Here is an 18,140-nt window from a genome sequence, read left to right on the forward strand (position 1 = left end):
GCTCCACTGCCTGCCTCCCCACGTAAACGCAAACTGATCTTGCGATTCCTCAGCAATTGGGATACTGAAGAATGCATTTGCTAGATCTAGGACACAATGATAGGTTTTTATCTCCCTACTCAATGTGTCCGTTAGGGAGGCAATATTGGGTACGGTCGCACGAATAGGCGGCGTGACCTTATTTAATTCTCTGTAATCTACTGTCATCCTCCATGTGCCATCCGACTTTCGCACTGGCCATATGGGGGACTTATATGGGCTGTGTGCAGGTCTTATAATGCCCACTTTTTCTAATTCCTGCACTGTTCTCGATATTCCATCTTGCCCACCCGGGAGTCTGTACTGTCTGACGTTAGTAATCCGGCGCGGTTTCGGCAGGCAAACAGGCCCATGTTTCGCATGGCCTCTTAATATTGCCTGCACCGCCCGGATACTGATACATCTCTGTCGAAGTCTGAACTCTCCCACAGTTGTTTGGAGAGCCAGACCCCATAGAATATCTATGCCCAGGATGTATTCTTGGACTGGGGCAATAGACACCTTGTACTCCCGGTGTGGGAGACGCCCAACCCCCAGTTTTAAACATGTTTGGGTGACAGGAATAGTCTGTCCCCCAAAACCACCAATCATCACTCTGTCGCCATCAAATTTCCCTGGATCTCCATAGATAACTGATGTTTCTGCTCCCGTGTCTACCAATGCCATAACTCTCTGAATATTTTTTCAGGACCAACAAATCGTTAATTCTACATAGGGCCTCCGGTCCCATCTGGAGGCCCTACAGGGACTAACATCCCTTGTCACGCCATGAATTGTGCTAGGGCCAATTCTTTTGCTTCCGACGGCTCAGGCATTGTGGCCCGAGACACCTGAGGTGGCTTTTCTTTCCTATTTGGAACAATAAAATCTTCCAGGTTCCATGTTGTTGTTGGAACCCTCTCTATAGATCTTACCCTTGATTTCTTAGGGTAGCTCTGGAATTTTTGATTGTCCTTTAGTTGTCTCCAGAGCTGGAGAAGGACATGGTTGGGCTGGTGGTCGATCTTAGCAAATTGGACCCCAGCCCAAATTAAATCATTAAACATTTGTTTTCGGGATACCCTTATGGGTCCCAATGGAGGAGCTCGAGTAGCCGGCATTTTGGTTTTATTTACCGGCAGGACCTCTGCTTCTTCCAAAAACCGAATACTGCACCTAGTCCGCAGGCATTCTGTTTCTCCCAAGTCGGCAACTAACTGGGCAGCCTGCTGGACTACGGCTTCTGACGCTACAAGGGGATTTAATGTGGAGACTAGGGTGCCGTAGAGATGGGAGGGAGCTTGCTGTAAAATTAAATCTCTCATCCCTGCTGAAAATTTAACCATATCAGGGCCATCAAATGTGTCTTCATAAATAGCCTCTCTTACACCTAGTTCGCGGATATAATTTTGAAGGTCCTCCATGGAGGACCACATGCCTGTATGTAAAGGTATGTCCGATTTATTCGTCCATACCATACGGCAGGCTGCCATCAACCATTCTAGTATAGAATGGTTTTCATCATGGTATTGATGACCCACATATAACCTCTGTCTGAGAGTAGGATGGACAGTCATGGTGGCCAACTTGGCTATTTCTGGGCCATTCACCAAGACGCTTTCTGCCCCCAAATCCCACAGTCTCAATAACCAAGTCAGCACACTTTCTCTAGGCTTCTGCCGAAATCGCTTTACTAAGTCCATCAATTCTGTTGCCGTGTATGGCCGGGCCGTTACGTGTAAATGAGTCTGGGCAGGGGGCCACTGATCAGGCGGCACCCCTCCCGGTCTGTCCTGTAGTTTTTTTGTTTTCTGGGTTACAACAGGACAGACTTCTAGTGGATTGGTCAGAATTGGATATTCAAGGTCTGATTTGGATTTGTTTTTTGCCTGATCAACGAAGTCTGTTGATTCAGAGGTCTGGTCATCATTTATTGAAATGTTATGAATTTGGCCTATGGGAAGATGTAGAATTGGCTTCTTCCCTGTTAAAACGCCAAGTTCGTGCTCCAGTTTTTCAATGCGGTCTTTCAGAAGCTGACTTTCAGTTTCTAAAGTATTATTTCTTATATCCGCATGATTAAAGGCACTTAATAGTGGCCATGCCACCATGGAGGCAGCCAGTCGCCTTTCTTTAGTGATGAGGACATCCTTGCCAAGTCCTTGAAAATAGTCCACCATGCGATATGGGGAGATATTGCCCATAAAGTGTAAGGGACCCCATTTTTCAATGATAACAGCTAACACATAATAGGGGGATCCCTCAAATCCTGGGATCTGCCCTGAAATCTTTTTCTCTAGAGGAGTACTGTTCTCCCCCTTGACCCATTTATAGAAATTCCAAAGAAAAGACATGATGTTAATTTTAGTATATTTGGCCTTCCTGGCTGACCAAGTGTATAATCAATGGATATCAAGATGTTACAATCACAAAATAAACAAGAGAGTTAGGCAAAGTGGACAATGATAACAAAAGAGAATAAAAGGGAAGGCTTACCCTTCAGCTGGGCTCACCACAAAACACCAATAGAGGCGATCTCCAAAAGTGTGTGTGTAGAGGCTTTCTGCTTTTGGGAGCCTCCTGCCCAGAAACAGACTTTGTGAACTTAGATGATTTTCATCTGCAGACTTCCAAACAGACAGCTGGCCTTTCCTAGCCTGTTACTGTGAAATGCAGTATCCTTGGTGCAAATCTGGTGGTTTAATGTAGCACTTTTCTGTTGCAGTGCCAAGGGAAACAAATTTTCATAAACATTCACAGTCAGTTTTGTCAAAGAACATTTTATTTTGCATCCCAGCCCTCTGGTAGTATATATTGCTGTCAACTGTTACATTTCACTTGGGAAGTTGCCCTTTCAAACTGAGGGCTAGCAAAACGTCAGACTTCTCCAACAAACTAAGAGGGAAGCAGTGCCATGCACTTAAAACATCTTAGAAAAAGTATTTGATCCCAAGTATTTGGGAAAAAAAAAAAAAAAAACCAAAACCAGGAACCCACAACATTTTTACTACATAAAGGAAAAAATTCACCCATTTTATATTGCTGTACAATCAGACACTGTATCTGAATTTGGAAGCTACGGAAACAAGAAGTGTTTTTCTTCCTATTACTTGTGATTTTACCAAATTCACTATAGAGAATCACTGAGTCATAGAATGATAGAATCGCTCAGGTTGGAAAAGACCTTAAAGATCATCAAGTCCAACCACAACCTGACCATACTGCCCGAACTCCAACAACCCTCTGCTAAATGGTGTCCCTGAGCACCACATCCAAATGGTTTGTGAACACGTCCAGGGATGCTGACTCAACCACCTCTCTGGGGAGCCTATTCCAGTGCTTAACACCATTTATGCAAAGAAATGTTTCCTGAAACCCAACCCTGGCACAACTTGAGGCCATTTCCCCTCGTCCTGTCACCTCTCAAAATGAAGATCGCATTTGATGCTATACTTCTAGAATTTTATAATAAGCCTCAATCAAGGGAAGTAAGCAGACAATTGAATGTTTCCATAGTTGCAGTTTTATTGCACTGTGTCTTATTTGTCAGCAATAATGCAGTACATAAGGACAAATTCCAGTTTGACTGGAGAAATGAATGTTTTGTACTGCTTTCTGAAGTGGTATATATAGAATCTCAATTAAACAGACACTGTAAAGATAAATTTCATTCCATGATTTCATACAGTATAGTTCCTATTACTGCTACGTGTTATTGCTTTCCTCTGAGTAATCATACCTATGCTGATTGTTAAATGCAAGATGGAAAACACGTCAATAGCTAGTGATTTGTTTGCAACTGAAGAGTGATCTAAAATCACGACATTTGTTCCTGAGTTGGATTCTTTCCCAATACGAGGTATTCCTGAGAGCATTTGAATGAAATGTTTAAGACAATATAAAACATACTGGAATTCATCTGAGAACTATCTTCATAAATTCATACCACAGCTGCAGTTGCCTCATGGTTTCCGTTTCAGTCACACAAATCACAACTTTTGGAAAATCACTTCAAGGTTGTGACTGATATCAATTTAATATTCACATGTTTCAAGGAAAAAAAAGGTGTGTGTGTTATGGGGGACTTCTGAAGTTATTGTAATGTAAGACATGAAAAATGTTTCCACTGTTCACCCTAGATTCACTTTGTGCCACACAATGAATATAAACAAACGGATCTGTTTATTCTAAGCTGCCTTCAGCCTTTACATGAACAGGTACCAACACAGAAAACAGGCACCATCACAGGATCCCAGGACCCAGCCCAGGGCATGTCATGCTCTGTGAGGTGACGCTCCTTGCTGTGATGTCACAGTTGTGGCTTTCACCCCTGTGGCAGCGGTGGGAGCGGTGGCTCAGTCCGCTTGTGGGACGCGCAGGAAGTGAACCCAGAGAGAGCGTTGTGTCTGTCTGGAAGCATCCTGCTGTGATGGAGCGGCTGAGAGCCCTTCGAGGTGAGGTCCCTCCACCTCTCTGGACACCGTGGCGCTGCCCGAGCACGTGTGTGCCTCCAGTGTCTCTTTAGGACGTGCCAGCAGCACTGTCCTTGCTCTGCGGAGTGCAGCCGCCCACTGTGCTTTCCCCAGTACCCCAGCAAGGGGAAGGCTCTCTCCCCTCTCCCCACCAACCACGCATGTGCCAGCGCAGCCCACCCCGCGCTGTGGGGCTGGAGGAGCGTTCCTCCCAGAGCTGGCTTCATGCTCGGCCCTGGCTCCAAGCAACACCGGTGGCAGCTGCTCTGCTCTTTCCTTCCAGGACTCTTTGCCTGTGTGGGCAGCATGCCCAGACGCACACGTCGCGGGGAGAGAGGCAGGGTGGAAAGCCCTGTCCCCACCTGTGCCGTGACTTTACTGCTGCAGCGCCTGCAAGACCAGGAGGTGAGCTGGGGACGTCCAACCATCGGTCCTTGCCCCGGTTCTTGTCCCGTGGGTGCCAGGCCCCGGCAGCACATCGGCATAGCGATGGGCGGCAGCGGGCGGCTCCCCGGGAACAAGGACAAAGCCAAACGTGACCTATCCCTATCCCCAGGGTGACCGAGAGCAGGCGTACTGCGAGCTGGAGCACGTCCTGGGGGAAGAGGACAGCCGCCCGCCGTGCGGAGTGGTGAACCGGCTGCTGGCTGAGGTGTCCCAGGACCTGACAGCAGCCCAGGTGAGGGGTCACTCCCGAAGGCAAAGGGAGCTGCCTGCCCGTGCTGGTGTTCTGCTGGCAGACGGCGCTGGCTTGGCCCTTGCAAGGGAAGGCCTTGGGCAGCCTCCTGTGCCGTGTGTCACCAGTGACTCTTTTCCAGGGCGTGACGGACAGCGTGAGAGTGGCTGCCAGCAATGTCCTGGTGGCTCTGGCCCGGACTCACTTCTCCATGGTGATGGCCGAGCTCCAGGGCCACCTGAAGGCCACACGGGAGATGTGCAAGGAGTTTGTGCTCGTCACCCTGAGCAAACTCTTCAGCATCTATGGTAGAGTGCCCTCAGCCTCCTGACACCTACAGCAACTAGGGAGAGGGGTCTCTCCCCTTGCGCATGATCTGCATAGAGCTGGGGGGTGCAGGGCTCTGCAGCCTCTCCTCCCTCCCTGCTGAGGCTCTGACCGTGCCCTTCTCCTTCCTCTCTGCAGCTCCACAGTGCATCTCTTTTGTGTGGCTGACGCTGGCCGGCCTGTGCAGTGTGGTGGGCCGGGTGAGCAGCGGCCGGACCCTGCGCACTGCTTGTGCTGGTGAGTGCCGGCCCCAGGGCAGGGGGGCTGGGCACAGCCCTTGCACCTCACCCTGCTGCAGCCTCTCACAGGCTGCCTTTTCTCTTCTTTTGTGTTGTTGCGTTGTTGTTGTTGTTTTCTATAATTAATTACTCGTTTATTTGTTTGTTTGTTTGTTTGTTTGTTTTCAGTTGTGAAACAATGGATGGATGGCGTCAAGATTCACTTGTCCTCTGGAAAGCACAGCCCCTGGCCTGCCACAGAGAAAGAACAAACGTATGAGAATCTTCATGAGCTCTTCTTCTTTGTGGTCAGCAACTGGCAGGACTGCAAGGAGGAAGAGGTGAGCACTGCTGCATTCCCAGCCGGGGATGGCAGCTGGGGCATCCATGTTGGCAGCTCTGTCTGTGCCCAGCAGGCTGAGAGCACAGGGGTGTCGAGAGGGTGTGGGCTGGCTCTGCAAAGGGCCCCACACTGGCTCTGTGCTTGGGGCTGGATCTCCCTGCCAGGGAGCAGTCACAAGTCACAGCACTGTGGCAGGGAGAGTCGGGGATGAGGGTACGGGGAAAACCTGCCTGCCCAGGGAGAGCGAGCCCATGTGCTGCTGGGCACAGGGCTGTGGGGAAGGGGAATGGAAAAAGAAAGCCCTCTCTGTAGGAAGGGCAGACCTTCAGTCTTTGATGCTGGGCCTCTGCCATCCCTCTCCAGGACAGACAGGCCGTTCTCGGGGCTGTGACTGCCATGATGACTGTCCTCCTGCAAGAGGAGCTGCCCCGAGAGCACGTCTGGGAGCGGCTCCTCTGGCTCGTGCACCCGTGTCAGGAGATGCAAGACACCTGCAGGGTGGCCAAGGTAAGATGTTGCACAGGGCTTGGTGTGGACGTGGGGCCCGTGCAAGTGCCACAAGGGGTCAGGGGGCTGCAGGGAGGAGGTGGGCAGTCCTTGGAGAAAGAAGGAACAGGTGCTCAAGGGAAGTCTGAGGCTTGCTGAGCTCTTCAGTCAAGGAAGGAACAACGTGGACACGAGCCAGGAGGAAGCCAAGAGTCACTGGTGCCCATCTCCTGGGGATGGGAGGCTTCACCACCACCATGGGGGCTCCTGAATCTGATGGGCGAGAAGAGGGCTGCGGGTGGGAAATGCCTGCAAATGATGCCCAAGCCCCAAGGCTCAGCTAAGAGCAGAGAGCCTCTCTTGGTGCTGCTGGGGGGGACGGACAAACAAGAACGCTTGTGTGGGAGCTTCTCCCAGCGGACAAACCACTGGGAAACAGTTCCTCTGCTCTGCTCCCAAGTGGCCGGATGTGGCTTCAGCCCCTTCTTCCTCTACTGGTCTCTTGCAGAGCCTTCATATGTTCCTGGAGGCCTTACCGGGAGTTCAGTCTGTCATCCCTAAGGACAAGTTTCTGGCCGTCACCAGTGCCGTGTTCTATCAGGTAAGGGGAGCCTATCCTGGTGTGCACAGCAGTTTCCCTCTTGGCTAAGCCTCAGGAGGACTGCAAAGCTCTGAGCCTCTGATGGCTGCTCAGCCTTAGCTCCTGCATGGACTTTGTTCCCACAGCTCTCTGATGACGCCAAGCAGCACAGTGAGGCTGACAGAGCAGAGCTGACCCGCTGCATCCTGCTGCAGGGTAAGGAGAGGAGCTCTGGCGATGCTTGCCGGTGCTCTGGCCAATGCATCTCTCTCTCACCTCACAAATGGGCACAGATTGCTCACTAACACAGCATGGCATTTCCTTCCTGCAGCCCGAATCTGCCCAGAGGAAACGGTCCTGTTTCTGCAGTCGCAGCTGGGCGATGAGTGGGAGGCTGGATGCGTGGCAGCCCTGGGTCTGCTCGGTGCTCTGGCTCGCTCTGATGGTCAGTACCACGGGTCGGGACTTCCAGGGATCCCTTTTGCCATCTGAGTTGTGCCTCCACGCATGCTTCTGTGCATCTCTTGCAGAGCCCGCGATGACAGAGAAGCTGCCGCAGATTACAGAGGCTGTGCAGCGTGTGTGCAGTGACCCCAGGACCCAGGTGAGTTGTTTGGGGAAAGGAAAGCACTGTCAGGGGGGTGATGCTGCTGATAATACGGCAGGGCCTGGGGTGACCAGGGATGTGCTGGGGCATTGACCACATGGTCACGATGGCTCCTGTCAGGAGAGCAGGCAGAGTGGAGTGAGCGGGTCCCTGTGCTGTGCATGGAAAGTGCACAGCCTGGTGCTAAGGCCTGGCCCTCACCTCTTCTCCTCTGCTTTTGTCATCTCTGCTCATGCCCAAAGGGCACCTGATGAGCAGGTGGCTTCCCTTGGCCTTCTGAGCAGGAAAATCAAACCCACAATTGACCTCTGGCAGGTGAGGAGGGCCGTGCTGCACTTCACTGAGGATCTGCTCAGCGCTAACGCCTGGAGCTGCTCAGCCTGGGATGTGGTGGGGCACATCTTCAGGGAGTTCAGCCGCACCACGGGAAGAAGGGTAAGGACAGTGGGCAGCATCTTCCCACAGGAAGACCTGTGCAGCTCATAGGCTGGCAAAAAAGCACAGGTGGGGCCACTCCTGAGCCTCCTGAGAGGCTCCTGAGAACTGAGAGTAACCAGTGTTTCAACACCACTGTGCAGGCAGCCGGAGACCTTTCCACCCAGGAAGCCCAGGAAGAGGGAGCTCTCCAAGAGCTGTGTATGGACATCCTGGGGTCACTGGATGTCTCTGCAAGAGGGATCTCCAAAGTAAGTCACACTCTGCCCTGCTGCCACTCCTTGCCTTTGCACCACGTGTTCCTCGTCCCCTTCCAACACCTCAGGTCTGTCCTCCAGCGTGCTCTGAAGGACACAAGACTCGGAAATTCAGAGTCCTCTCTATCTCTGAGCGGAGGCAGGAATGCTGACATGCTCAACCGCCTCGTTCCCTACAGCTCCTGTGGCCAAGGCTGCTGCTGTACGTGGTGCCAGCCCAGTACACCGGCATGCTGATCCCGGTCTCCCGCTGCGTCCAAGCCCTGGCCAAGAGAGGGGAGCTGACGGTGCGGGACATGGAAGATCTGGATCCCCACTTCCTCAGCTCCATGTTTCAAGGTAGGAGCAGAAGCTCCCCCGTGAGCTCTGCTGACCCATGTTAGCACCCAGAAGGGAGAGCAGAGGTGCGCGTGGCAGGGCACAGAGTGTCTTGGAGTCTTACTCAGCACTTCTTTCTCCTCGCAGGCCCACTGCTGACTCCCCAGACACTGCTGGCACGTCTGCTGGTAAGTAGATGCTCCTGAGGCCGGTGCCACAAGCCCCGAGGAGGAAGCAGCATGGCCGAGCGTGCCAGCACCTGCCTCACTCCTGGGGATGCCGTTCCCTTCCTAGCTTGCAATGTCATGGGCCAAGCGGCTGGCTGCTCCTTGCCCATCAGGGCAGAGCCAAGCTGCTTTCCTCCTGGGGGAAGCCGCTTCTCTTGCAGCACAAGTGACCCTGTTTCTCCTTGCTCTCGCTCAGGTGGTGGCAGGGAGCCCTTCTGCAGGCAGCGAACTCCAAGCCGCTGCCTTGCTGCTCCTGCAAAACCTCCACAGCAAGATCCACAGAGCTGTGGGGGCCAAGTGGGCTGCTGAGATCCCCCTGCTGCTGCAGCGCCTTGAAGGTAAAATGCTGGTGGGGAGGGAGAGGTAGAGTGGGCGAGTGCCCAAGCCAAGCCCGGTTGGGTGCAGCTCTTCTTTTGTGGCTTGATTCCAAGCAGCGCTCTTTTGCTTCTTGTTGCTGTGCAGGGAAAGATGAGAGCTTCCCGAACTCTGAAGAGTGGGAGCACCGTCTGCTAAAGGTACAGCACTGTGGAGAGACATGGTGCACAGAAATGCTTGCCTGCCTGCCACAAGGAGCCCCGCTCCCATACGAGCCACCACGGGACAGGAACAGCCTCTCAAAAGCTGCTGTGGAGCAGCTGCTCGCCTTTGCAGCGCTGCCTCTTCCTCTTTGTCCCAAGCCCAAGGGGGGGTCTTAGGAGAGGAGCAGTAGGTGGCTTTAATGGAGGGAATGCTGGGGGGAGCTGGGAGAGGGGCTGTTCTTCCAGGCAGCTCTGCCCAGAAGGCTGCAGTGACTTGGGAACGCGGGAAGAGGCAAAGGGCAAGGGAACATTGGCTTCTCCTGTTCTCCAGCAGTTCCTGAGGGCATCGCTGGACGTCGTGGAGGACGAGGCCTGGACCAAGGCCCTGAGCTGCGAGCTGAGCCGGCGGCTGAGCAGCTCTGCCAGCAGCTCTGCAGAAAAGGTGAGTTCCCCGCGGCTCTAATCAGCAGTGCCCAACTGGGGCTGGGGCTGAGGCTGGTGCTCTGCCCCCACGGGCTGCTCATGCTGCTTCCACGGCCTGTGCCCTCACAGGGCGGTTCCCTGCAAACTGCCTGGGGCTGGCTACAGCTCTGCTCCACAGCTGCTCTCAGCGACTCCCAGGGAGTGTGGGTCCTTCCCATCTAGCCCTCTCCCGTAAGGTCAGGCTGCTGCCACATCCCAGCTTACTCCTTCCCTTCCCACGCAGACCTTCCTCTACAAGGCTCTGGGTGCCGTTCTGGGAGCTTGTAAGGAAGTCCTCCATGTCCAGGAGAGGCTGCTGCAGCACCTGGAGGAATGCAATGCAGAGGAGCCATCTGAGGCCCAGGTGAGCTCTCCTCTCCACCAACTCTGTGAGCATCCTCGCTCTGTCCCTGGGGCAGAGGGCTTCTCAGAGGGCCGTGCCAGTAGGTTCAGGCCTGCGCCAACTGCCCCTCGTTCTTTTGTGCAGGGAATGATCTCTCTTGTCAGCCTTGCTGCTGACAGCAACTTCCACACAGTCCTGGACACACTCACCATGTTTGCGTCCAGGCTGTGCAAAGGCCAGAATGGAAGGATTTCCAGGCGCAAGAAGGTAAAGTGCTACGGGTTTCCATCTTGGCATTCTTCTGCCTTATTTTCACAGCAGCTCCTGCCCTGGGAGCCCAGGTGCACCGCAGGGCACTGGGGGCTGCTGAGCGAGTGTCTCAAGGCATTTCTGCTCACACAGGCGGAGCTGGACAGCGCGAGAGCTCAGGCTACACGCAGCGCTCTCATCCTCGCCCATGGCAGCTTGGCACTGCGAGCCTCCAAGGAGCAGCTGCTCGCCCGCCTGGAGGGAGACATTGTGGGCAACATCCTGCTGCTGTACAGCTGCAGCTGCCAGGTGAGAGCTTGAAGTCTGCCAGGGTGTCAGAGCGCCCAGCTGCAGCCCCTCCACGTGGGGGGATGATGAGATGGGCCTTCTCTTTCCAAAGGTCCCTTGGGGAACGGTTTGTGCCCAGATGAAGATCCAAGCCCTTCCCTTAGCGTTGCCCCATGTGTCCCCTTGACAGCCCCTGGCCCTTCCCGCAGTTCAAAGAATGTTCTTCTCTCTTGGCCTCAGGACTTGCAGAACAAGCTCGCGCTGGTGCACACGGCCTATGCTCCGGCAGCAGCCGTGATGCCACACCTCAATCCCCTCTCCTGCTTTCAGCTTCTGCAGACATCGTTGAAAGCTCTGGGCCGGCTCATGGTGGTCCTGCTTGAGACAGAGACCACCCGGGGATTCTTCCAGAACATAGTCCAGGTGAGTACGTGTGGGGCAAGGGAGGAAGCATGGTGCCCGTTGATAGCAGGGACAGAGATCTGGGGACTGAGAGTATGATCGAAGGGCGAGAAATCTCCTGCTAACAGGCCAGCTCACTGCGAGCTGAGAAATGGGCAGAGAAATGGGCTCTGCAGGGGGAAAGGCAGGAGCCAGCCCCTGGCAGGGCACAGCCGAGGAAAAGCTCCTGGGTTAGGAGGCAGCAGTATCTGCGGAAAATGGGAGCAGCAGTGTCAGCGCACAGTGAGGCGGGGGTCCACGTGGAGCCACAGGGCAGGACCTGAGGGAAACTGTTGGGAAAAGAGGGACAGGGAGAGGGATGGCAGGAAGGGAAAGATGTCCATGGTGAGATGGATGCTCTGTTCCAGGTCCTGCAGAGATCACTGACCTCAAACAACATGTGGGAGCGTAACAGGGCCCTGCAGACCTGCTCCCAGCTGCTGGCTGCTTGTGAAGGGCTTCCGGTGAGTAAAGAGCCCCACTGCATGCTCCCTGCTCCCTCCCCAGTGCCCCTGAGCTGGAAGGGGAGCTCTACCCAGCTGTGCATGCTGGCATGGGGAAGGCACAGGCAGGAGAAGCTAGGGAGAGCTGGGGCTGCCTACAGCTTTGTTCCTGCCTCTCATCCCTGCAGACAGGAGATGCCTGTGAGTCCTTTGGCTCCTTGGTGGGATTGCTGGCTCCGCTGACGTGTGACCCCATGCCCACATCCCGCCAGTTGGCCGCCACCTGCCTGAGCTCCCTTCTGCGAATCCAAGGTGAGTAGAGCGGGATGCACCAGCCCTGTGCTCTCCTCCGCAGCGCTACCAGAGCCCCACGGGCTGGGCCCTGCTTACAGGAGGGAGAGGCACTGTGCACAGCTCTCTTCTTGTCCCCACCCTGTCCTCAGTCTCTCCCCCATGGAAAGCAGTTCCGTTTCCAGAAGCATGACTTCCCTTTTGCCCCGTGCTCTTTCCAGCCAAGGCGGCCAACAGAGTCATCGAGACAGGAGACACTGGGAGCCTGTGTGAGGGGCTGAATGACTGCAGCACCGCTGCTCAGCTCCAGACCTCATCCAAACTGGCAAGGGTAAGTGGACCCAAAAAGGGGTGGTGGCATCTCAGTGCATAGGCTTCTGCACGACCCTAGGCTGTCCCCAGCCTTTCATACCATTTCCAAAATGAGCTGTCACCCTGAGACCTCTTTTCTCAGCAAGTAGCAGGAGGCTCTGAGCTATGTCTGCCCTTCAGGCCCCCCATGCAAGGAGCTGATTCCATGGTGTGTCTGTGTGTGTGTGTGACTGTGGCTGCTGGGAGGTAGGCTTTGCATGGAAGCAAACAGCATGGGTGGAGCAGCTGGGAGAAGGCTCAACCGCCTTCCGTATAAATAGCAGGGTAGGAGAGCAGGAGCCTTGTGATTGCCCCTGAATGAGCGGCAAGCTGCTGAGCTAAGAACGCCCTCAAGACTGCTTTCTGTTTTGAAGAGCTGCCGCAGAGCAGTGATGAGATCTCTCCTGCTTCTCTTTTCTCTGCAGATGGTGTGCAGCAACTTCCCCCTGGAACGCACCGTTGACTTCCTGATGGCCATCAAGGAGACCTTGCGGAAAGGCAGGGGAATGCGCGTGCGTGCAGCTGGGAAGTGGATGATCACCTTTCTGCAGATGTACGGGAAGGACATCTGTCGGGACGTAAGAGACTTTCTTCCAGCTCTCTTGGACTTTCGCTGGCTGTTGCACTACGCCTTGTGCCGTTTGCCTCTTGTGCTAAAGAAGCACAGCCTGAGGGCAGAGCCAGGGCTTGGACAGGGTGGCTGGCGTGCAATTTAGGCTTGGGCCTTGGCAGCATGTCAAGGGAGCAGGCACTGCTCATGTGCTGAATGTCCATCGTTAGGCCCTGCAGAGTGCAGGATGCAGCAAGTCATTCTTTCTGCCCTTCTTCTTTCAGGTGCTACCAATCCTCCACATCCTGCGCAGCTGCACATCATCCGCGCAGCAGAGCACGTTCATGCCCTTCCTGTGCCAGGCGGTGGTCATCCTCATCCGCTGCCACAAAGAGGTCATGATTGACAACTTCTCCCGGCTGCTTGGGCCCACAGACAGGTATCAGCACTCCTGCCTTTGCTGTTGGTGCAGCCCCAGTTGTAGCTTGCCTCTGTCAGAGGAAGTAAGGAGGAATGCTTCCCGGGAGGAAACACAACAATTTCCTAGTCACAACTTGTGATTCTCCTTTTTCTAGCAAGATGTGGAGGAGAATAAGAGAGTTTTGTCTGCAACGGTGGAGCCGATAGAAGAGCAAAGCGAAAAGACAAAAGGAAGAGAAAGAGAAAAAGAGAAAAGAGAAAGGGAAGATGATCTTAAAAATTATATTATTTATTAAAAATACATAAATAAATTAATTAATAAATAAATAGTACTTTTTTTTTTTTTTTTAACCTAGCCTTCATTTTAATAGCTGCTGTCTCTTCTCCATACCAGTTACAGAATCACAGAGTCACCAAATGTCAGGGATTGGAAGAAACCTCAAAAGCTCATCTAATCAAATCCCCCTGCTGGGAACACCTAGGTTAGGTCACACAGGAATGCGTCCAGGCAGGTTTTGAATGTCTCCAGAGAGGGAGACCCCACCACCTCTCTGGCAGCCCATTCCAGTATTCTGTGATCCTCACCATGAAGAAGTTTTTTTCTAGCATTAATGTGGAACCTCTTCTGTTCCAGCTTGTACCCATTGCCCTTATCCTGTCACTGGATGTCACTGAGAAAAGCCTGGCTCCATCCTCCTGACAGACATCCTTTACATATTTAGAAGCGTTCAGTAGGTCACCTCTCAGTCTCCTCCAAGCCAAAGCTCCCTCAGACTTTCCTCGTAAGGGAAATGCTCTGGTCCCTTCCTCATCTTTGTGGCTCTGTGCTGGACTCTCTCAAGCAGTTCCCTGTCCTTCCTGAACAGAGGGGCCCAGAACTGGACACAATACTCCACATGCGGTCTCACCAGGGCACAGTAGAGAAGCAGGAGAACCTCTTTTGACCTACTAACCATGCCCCTTCTAGTAGGTCCCAGGGTGCCATTGGCCTTCTTGGCCACAAGGGCACAGCGCTGGCTCACGGTCACCCTGCTGTCCACCAGGACCCACGGGTCCCTTTCCCCTACGCTGCTCTCCAACAGGTCAGTCCCCAACCTATACTGGTACCTGGCATTGCTCTTGCCTAGACACAAGTCTCTAGCTTGCCCGTGTTGCATTTCATTCCATTTTCCCCCCACCCAACTCAACACCCACCCAAGCCAGGGAAGTAAAATAGTCAATCAGAAAAGGACGTTGAGCAGTGAATGTGAAGAATAGAAGGGTGAAATATTCTTTGCAGGCGCCTACCCAGTGGGTCCTGGCTGCAGCATGTTGTAACACACGGCAGACCTGTCACCATTACAATTCATTGATTTCCTGAGATGTGTGAGTCGAGCTTGCCATCCTCCAGGTTTGACACATAATGGCTTGATTCCTCAGTGCTGGTAGGCGTAGACTTCTGTGTTAAGTTGGCTGTCTAATTCCTTCAGACAGTCCCAGGGTATTTCTCATATTCATTGAAGACATCAGAACTAAATCTTCAAGCGTCTGAAAAAAAACAAGGCCAAACAACGTTAAAGGCTGAATTTCAGGCTGTGAGCTACTAAGACAGCTGGTCTCCTGTGGACTGGTGGAGCTTGCAAATCAGAAGACAAAGCACACAGTGCTATGAGGTTGCATGACCTGAGGATCACACGTAGTATTTCTTCCTGACAAAACCTGTTCACATGCTTACTGCCACATCCTGCCTAAGCCAGGCCTCGGCTTTGTAGTCAAAACAATGAGAGTAATAAAAGGCTAAGATAAGGAATAAACTAAGAACTGAAGTGCAGGTATAGATCTTGAGACCTGAGAGAGACCAGATACTGCATGAAATGCCCTGAGGTCTTCGCTGCTGGGAACAGTGGTTTCAAGTGGAAGTTGTTCAGCTATGAGAGTAATAGGCAGGATTTGAAAAGCAAAGAGGACCTGATATGAGCTAGGAATAATGATGACAGCATTTTGTGACTTGTATGTTTATGAAATGGTAACAGTGCACTTTTATTTTTTTACAGTTTTGTCTGTTACATTTGTAACAGTAACATACAGAAAATTAGAAACACTTAGTAGGGTGAGTAATGTGTTTTATCTATCTGGGTTGTGAAAGATGAGAGGGATAAATACAGAAGAGGTCCTGTTTTTGAACACTGGCCTTTCAGAACAGACCATCAAAGGACACTTACCAGCCTTGCTGTATGTCATCTTTCATCTGTCATATCACAGAATCACAGAATTGTAGGGGTTGGAAGGGACCTCCAGAGATCATCGAGTCCAACCCCCCTGCCAAAGCAGGTTCCCTACAGCAGGTCGCACAGGTAAGCATCCAGGCAGGTCTTGAACATCTCCAGAGAAGGAGACTCCACCACCTCCCTGGGCAGCCTGTTCCAGTGCTCCGTCACCTCACTGTAAAGAAGTTCTTGTGCACATTTGTGCGGAACTTCCTATGCTGCAGTTTCCGGCCGTTTCCCCTCGTCCTGTCTCCACTCACCACTGAAAAGAGTCCGGCCTCGCCATTCTGCCCCCCACACCTTAGATACTTATGGACCTGGATCAGGTCCCCTCTCAGTCGTCTTTTCTCAAGGCTGAACAGACCCACTTCACTCAGCCTTTCTCCATAGGAGAGATGCTCCAGGCCCCTCACCATCTTCGTGGCCCTCCGCTGGACTCTTTCCAACAGATCCCTGTCTTTTTTGTACTGGGGAGCAGAACTGGACGCAGTACTCCAGATGAGGTCTCACCAGGGCAGAGTAGAGGGGGAGGATCACCTCCCTCGACCTGCTGGCCACACTCTTTTTAATGCACCCCAGGATGCCATTGGCCCTCTTGGCCACAAGGGCACCCTGCTGGCTCATGGCCAACCTGTCATCCACCAGGACACCCAGGTCCCTCTTCGCAGAGCTCCCCTCCAGCAGCTCATCCCCCGACCTGTACTGGTGCATGCAATTATTCCTCCCCAGATGCAAGACTCTACACTTGCTTTTGTTAAACCTCATCCAGTTTTTGAAAAGAGGTACTTATTTTTTCATCCCTTGTGCTATAATGTGGAGACACAAAGGTAATTATTTCTCTTCTAATTTCTGCTAGCAGTTGCTGTAACATGAGTCCATAGAAAACATCCTGAGTGCTTCTTCAAGAGCAGTAACACTGAGTCTATGTTCATTTTCTTCCATTTCCTTGTAAGAAGCTTATGATTATAAACGGTAATTTAGAAGGAATGCTAAGAAAATCATCTGGACTTTTATTCCTTCCCTTTTCATCTATACTCTAACTGCAACAACTGTGGCTGGGCTGATTTCCAGCAGTTATTTTCTTTTATAGATTACATTTTTAAGATGTGGGATAATGTGAGCATCTTGCCTTTCATTTCTGAAATTCTTATTTAATGGGAAGTCCAAAAGCTTTGGATTTAAGTTTTTATGGATAAAAACCATCATTTTATAATCCTTTCTTGTACGCATTCTTCACGTCAATGGGCTGAAACTCCACAATTTTCAATTATGGCTCGGTAATTCTATTTAAAGAAAAAAAAAATTAGAGGGAGCAAGAAGATAATAAAACTTATCATTCTGGAAATCTTCCAGAGCTGCTGCTTAGAATGAATTTTTTTTTAAGAGAGACTGTATATAGTCAGTGGAATCCATAAAAGTATGTGGAGAATATGTAAAACAGTGTGGAAATTAGAAGCACACAGATATAATGGTCCCTATTCAAATCACCTTTGCAGCTATGTTCATGATACCTGAAAAAATATTTTCAGTTCAAACTCTGGAAAAATAAGAAGATGTAATTCATTTATTTAAAAAAAGGTACAGGTGCAGATGACAAATCTTGCATAAATCCTGAGTGGCCTTGTATATACTGGAAAAGTCCGTAAACTGGTTCAGAAGTAACAGATGATGAGATAGACAATATGATTAAACTTCACCTTTGAAAATGCATTCCAGATGTAATCAGATAAACATTTGTCTATGGATTTTTTTAACGTTGGAATGTACGACCAAATTTGAAAATCTACTAGATGCAATAGCAGATGTGGACAAGCTAATTGTGAAATAAAATTTCTGAAGTGAGCAACACTTAACTGTTGAGTGACTGATTTATATGCCACCTGCTTATCTATCTCATTTGAGTGTGCTGCAAACAGGCCTCATTTTAAATGGGAAAGTAAAACCATTTGAAAGCAAAGCCAGGAAAACAAAGCTTTGACAAAGAAAAATTGTCACTGAAATTCTTCCTGAATACCATAATGAGTTGTGAAACCATTGCATATTCCTGAACTGTAAATTCTGATTTCTTACAGTTATAGGAACACTTCCTTCAATTACATATGCAGATAGAGCATTCTTAAGAAATCTCGCTATATTTGTGTTCCCAGTAGCATATAACTGAAATGTAAGATTTTCTTATTCTTTTTTAGAAACGTACCAGATATCATTATTGGCAGTGCCTTTCCTGTGTTGCGTACTGTATTTGAAAGGGAAATTTTATTTTTACTTGAGATTACCTGGTTTCTGATCGAAACAGGGCACACTGCATTTAAAATGGGAGATTAATGAGTGCCATCACTGTTTTATATGTTTCCAACATTTCCTCTAATAGCTTCTCTGAAACGTGTGGCAAAAACAAAATCGTCAAGCATGCGGTGGTAAAATGGTTTTATTGGTACTCATTCACACCAACATACATAGGTTATTCTCAGGCTCCCCATTCCTGAGCAGTGATGATCATTCTATATTTGTGCCAAGAAAGCACTTACTCTGTGCTAAGCTGTTGTTTGTTTTTTTTGTTGTTGTTGTTGAAAT

At 51.1% G+C, this 18,140-nt stretch overlaps 1 protein-coding gene across 1 annotated transcript; it reads left to right on the plus strand.

Moving 5' to 3' along the window:
- Positions 1-4,350: 4,350 nt before the first annotated feature.
- On the plus strand, positions 4,351-17,891 carry LOC306957793 (maestro heat-like repeat-containing protein family member 2B; the record flags this gene model as incomplete). The annotated part of the gene is given in 29 exon segments (XM_079549107.1): positions 4,351-4,472; positions 4,774-4,895; positions 5,047-5,169; positions 5,309-5,474; positions 5,632-5,730; positions 5,901-6,052; positions 6,418-6,561; positions 7,049-7,141; positions 7,267-7,336; positions 7,452-7,565; positions 7,651-7,724; positions 8,043-8,162; positions 8,306-8,413; positions 8,599-8,758; positions 8,885-8,925; positions 9,161-9,302; positions 9,427-9,479; positions 9,817-9,924; positions 10,189-10,308; positions 10,432-10,554; positions 10,690-10,845; positions 11,015-11,054; positions 11,057-11,247; positions 11,634-11,729; positions 11,897-12,020; positions 12,221-12,330; positions 12,776-12,928; positions 13,185-13,339; positions 17,756-17,891. Coding segments are annotated over 29 exon segments (3,318 nt in total). The 5' UTR covers positions 4,351-4,447.
- Between the last annotated feature and the right edge of the window lie 249 nt (positions 17,892-18,140).

This window comes from Tetrao urogallus, assembly GCF_951394365.1.
Source record: "Tetrao urogallus genome assembly, chromosome: 1".
Taxonomy (NCBI): Eukaryota; Metazoa; Chordata; class Aves; order Galliformes; family Phasianidae; genus Tetrao; species Tetrao urogallus.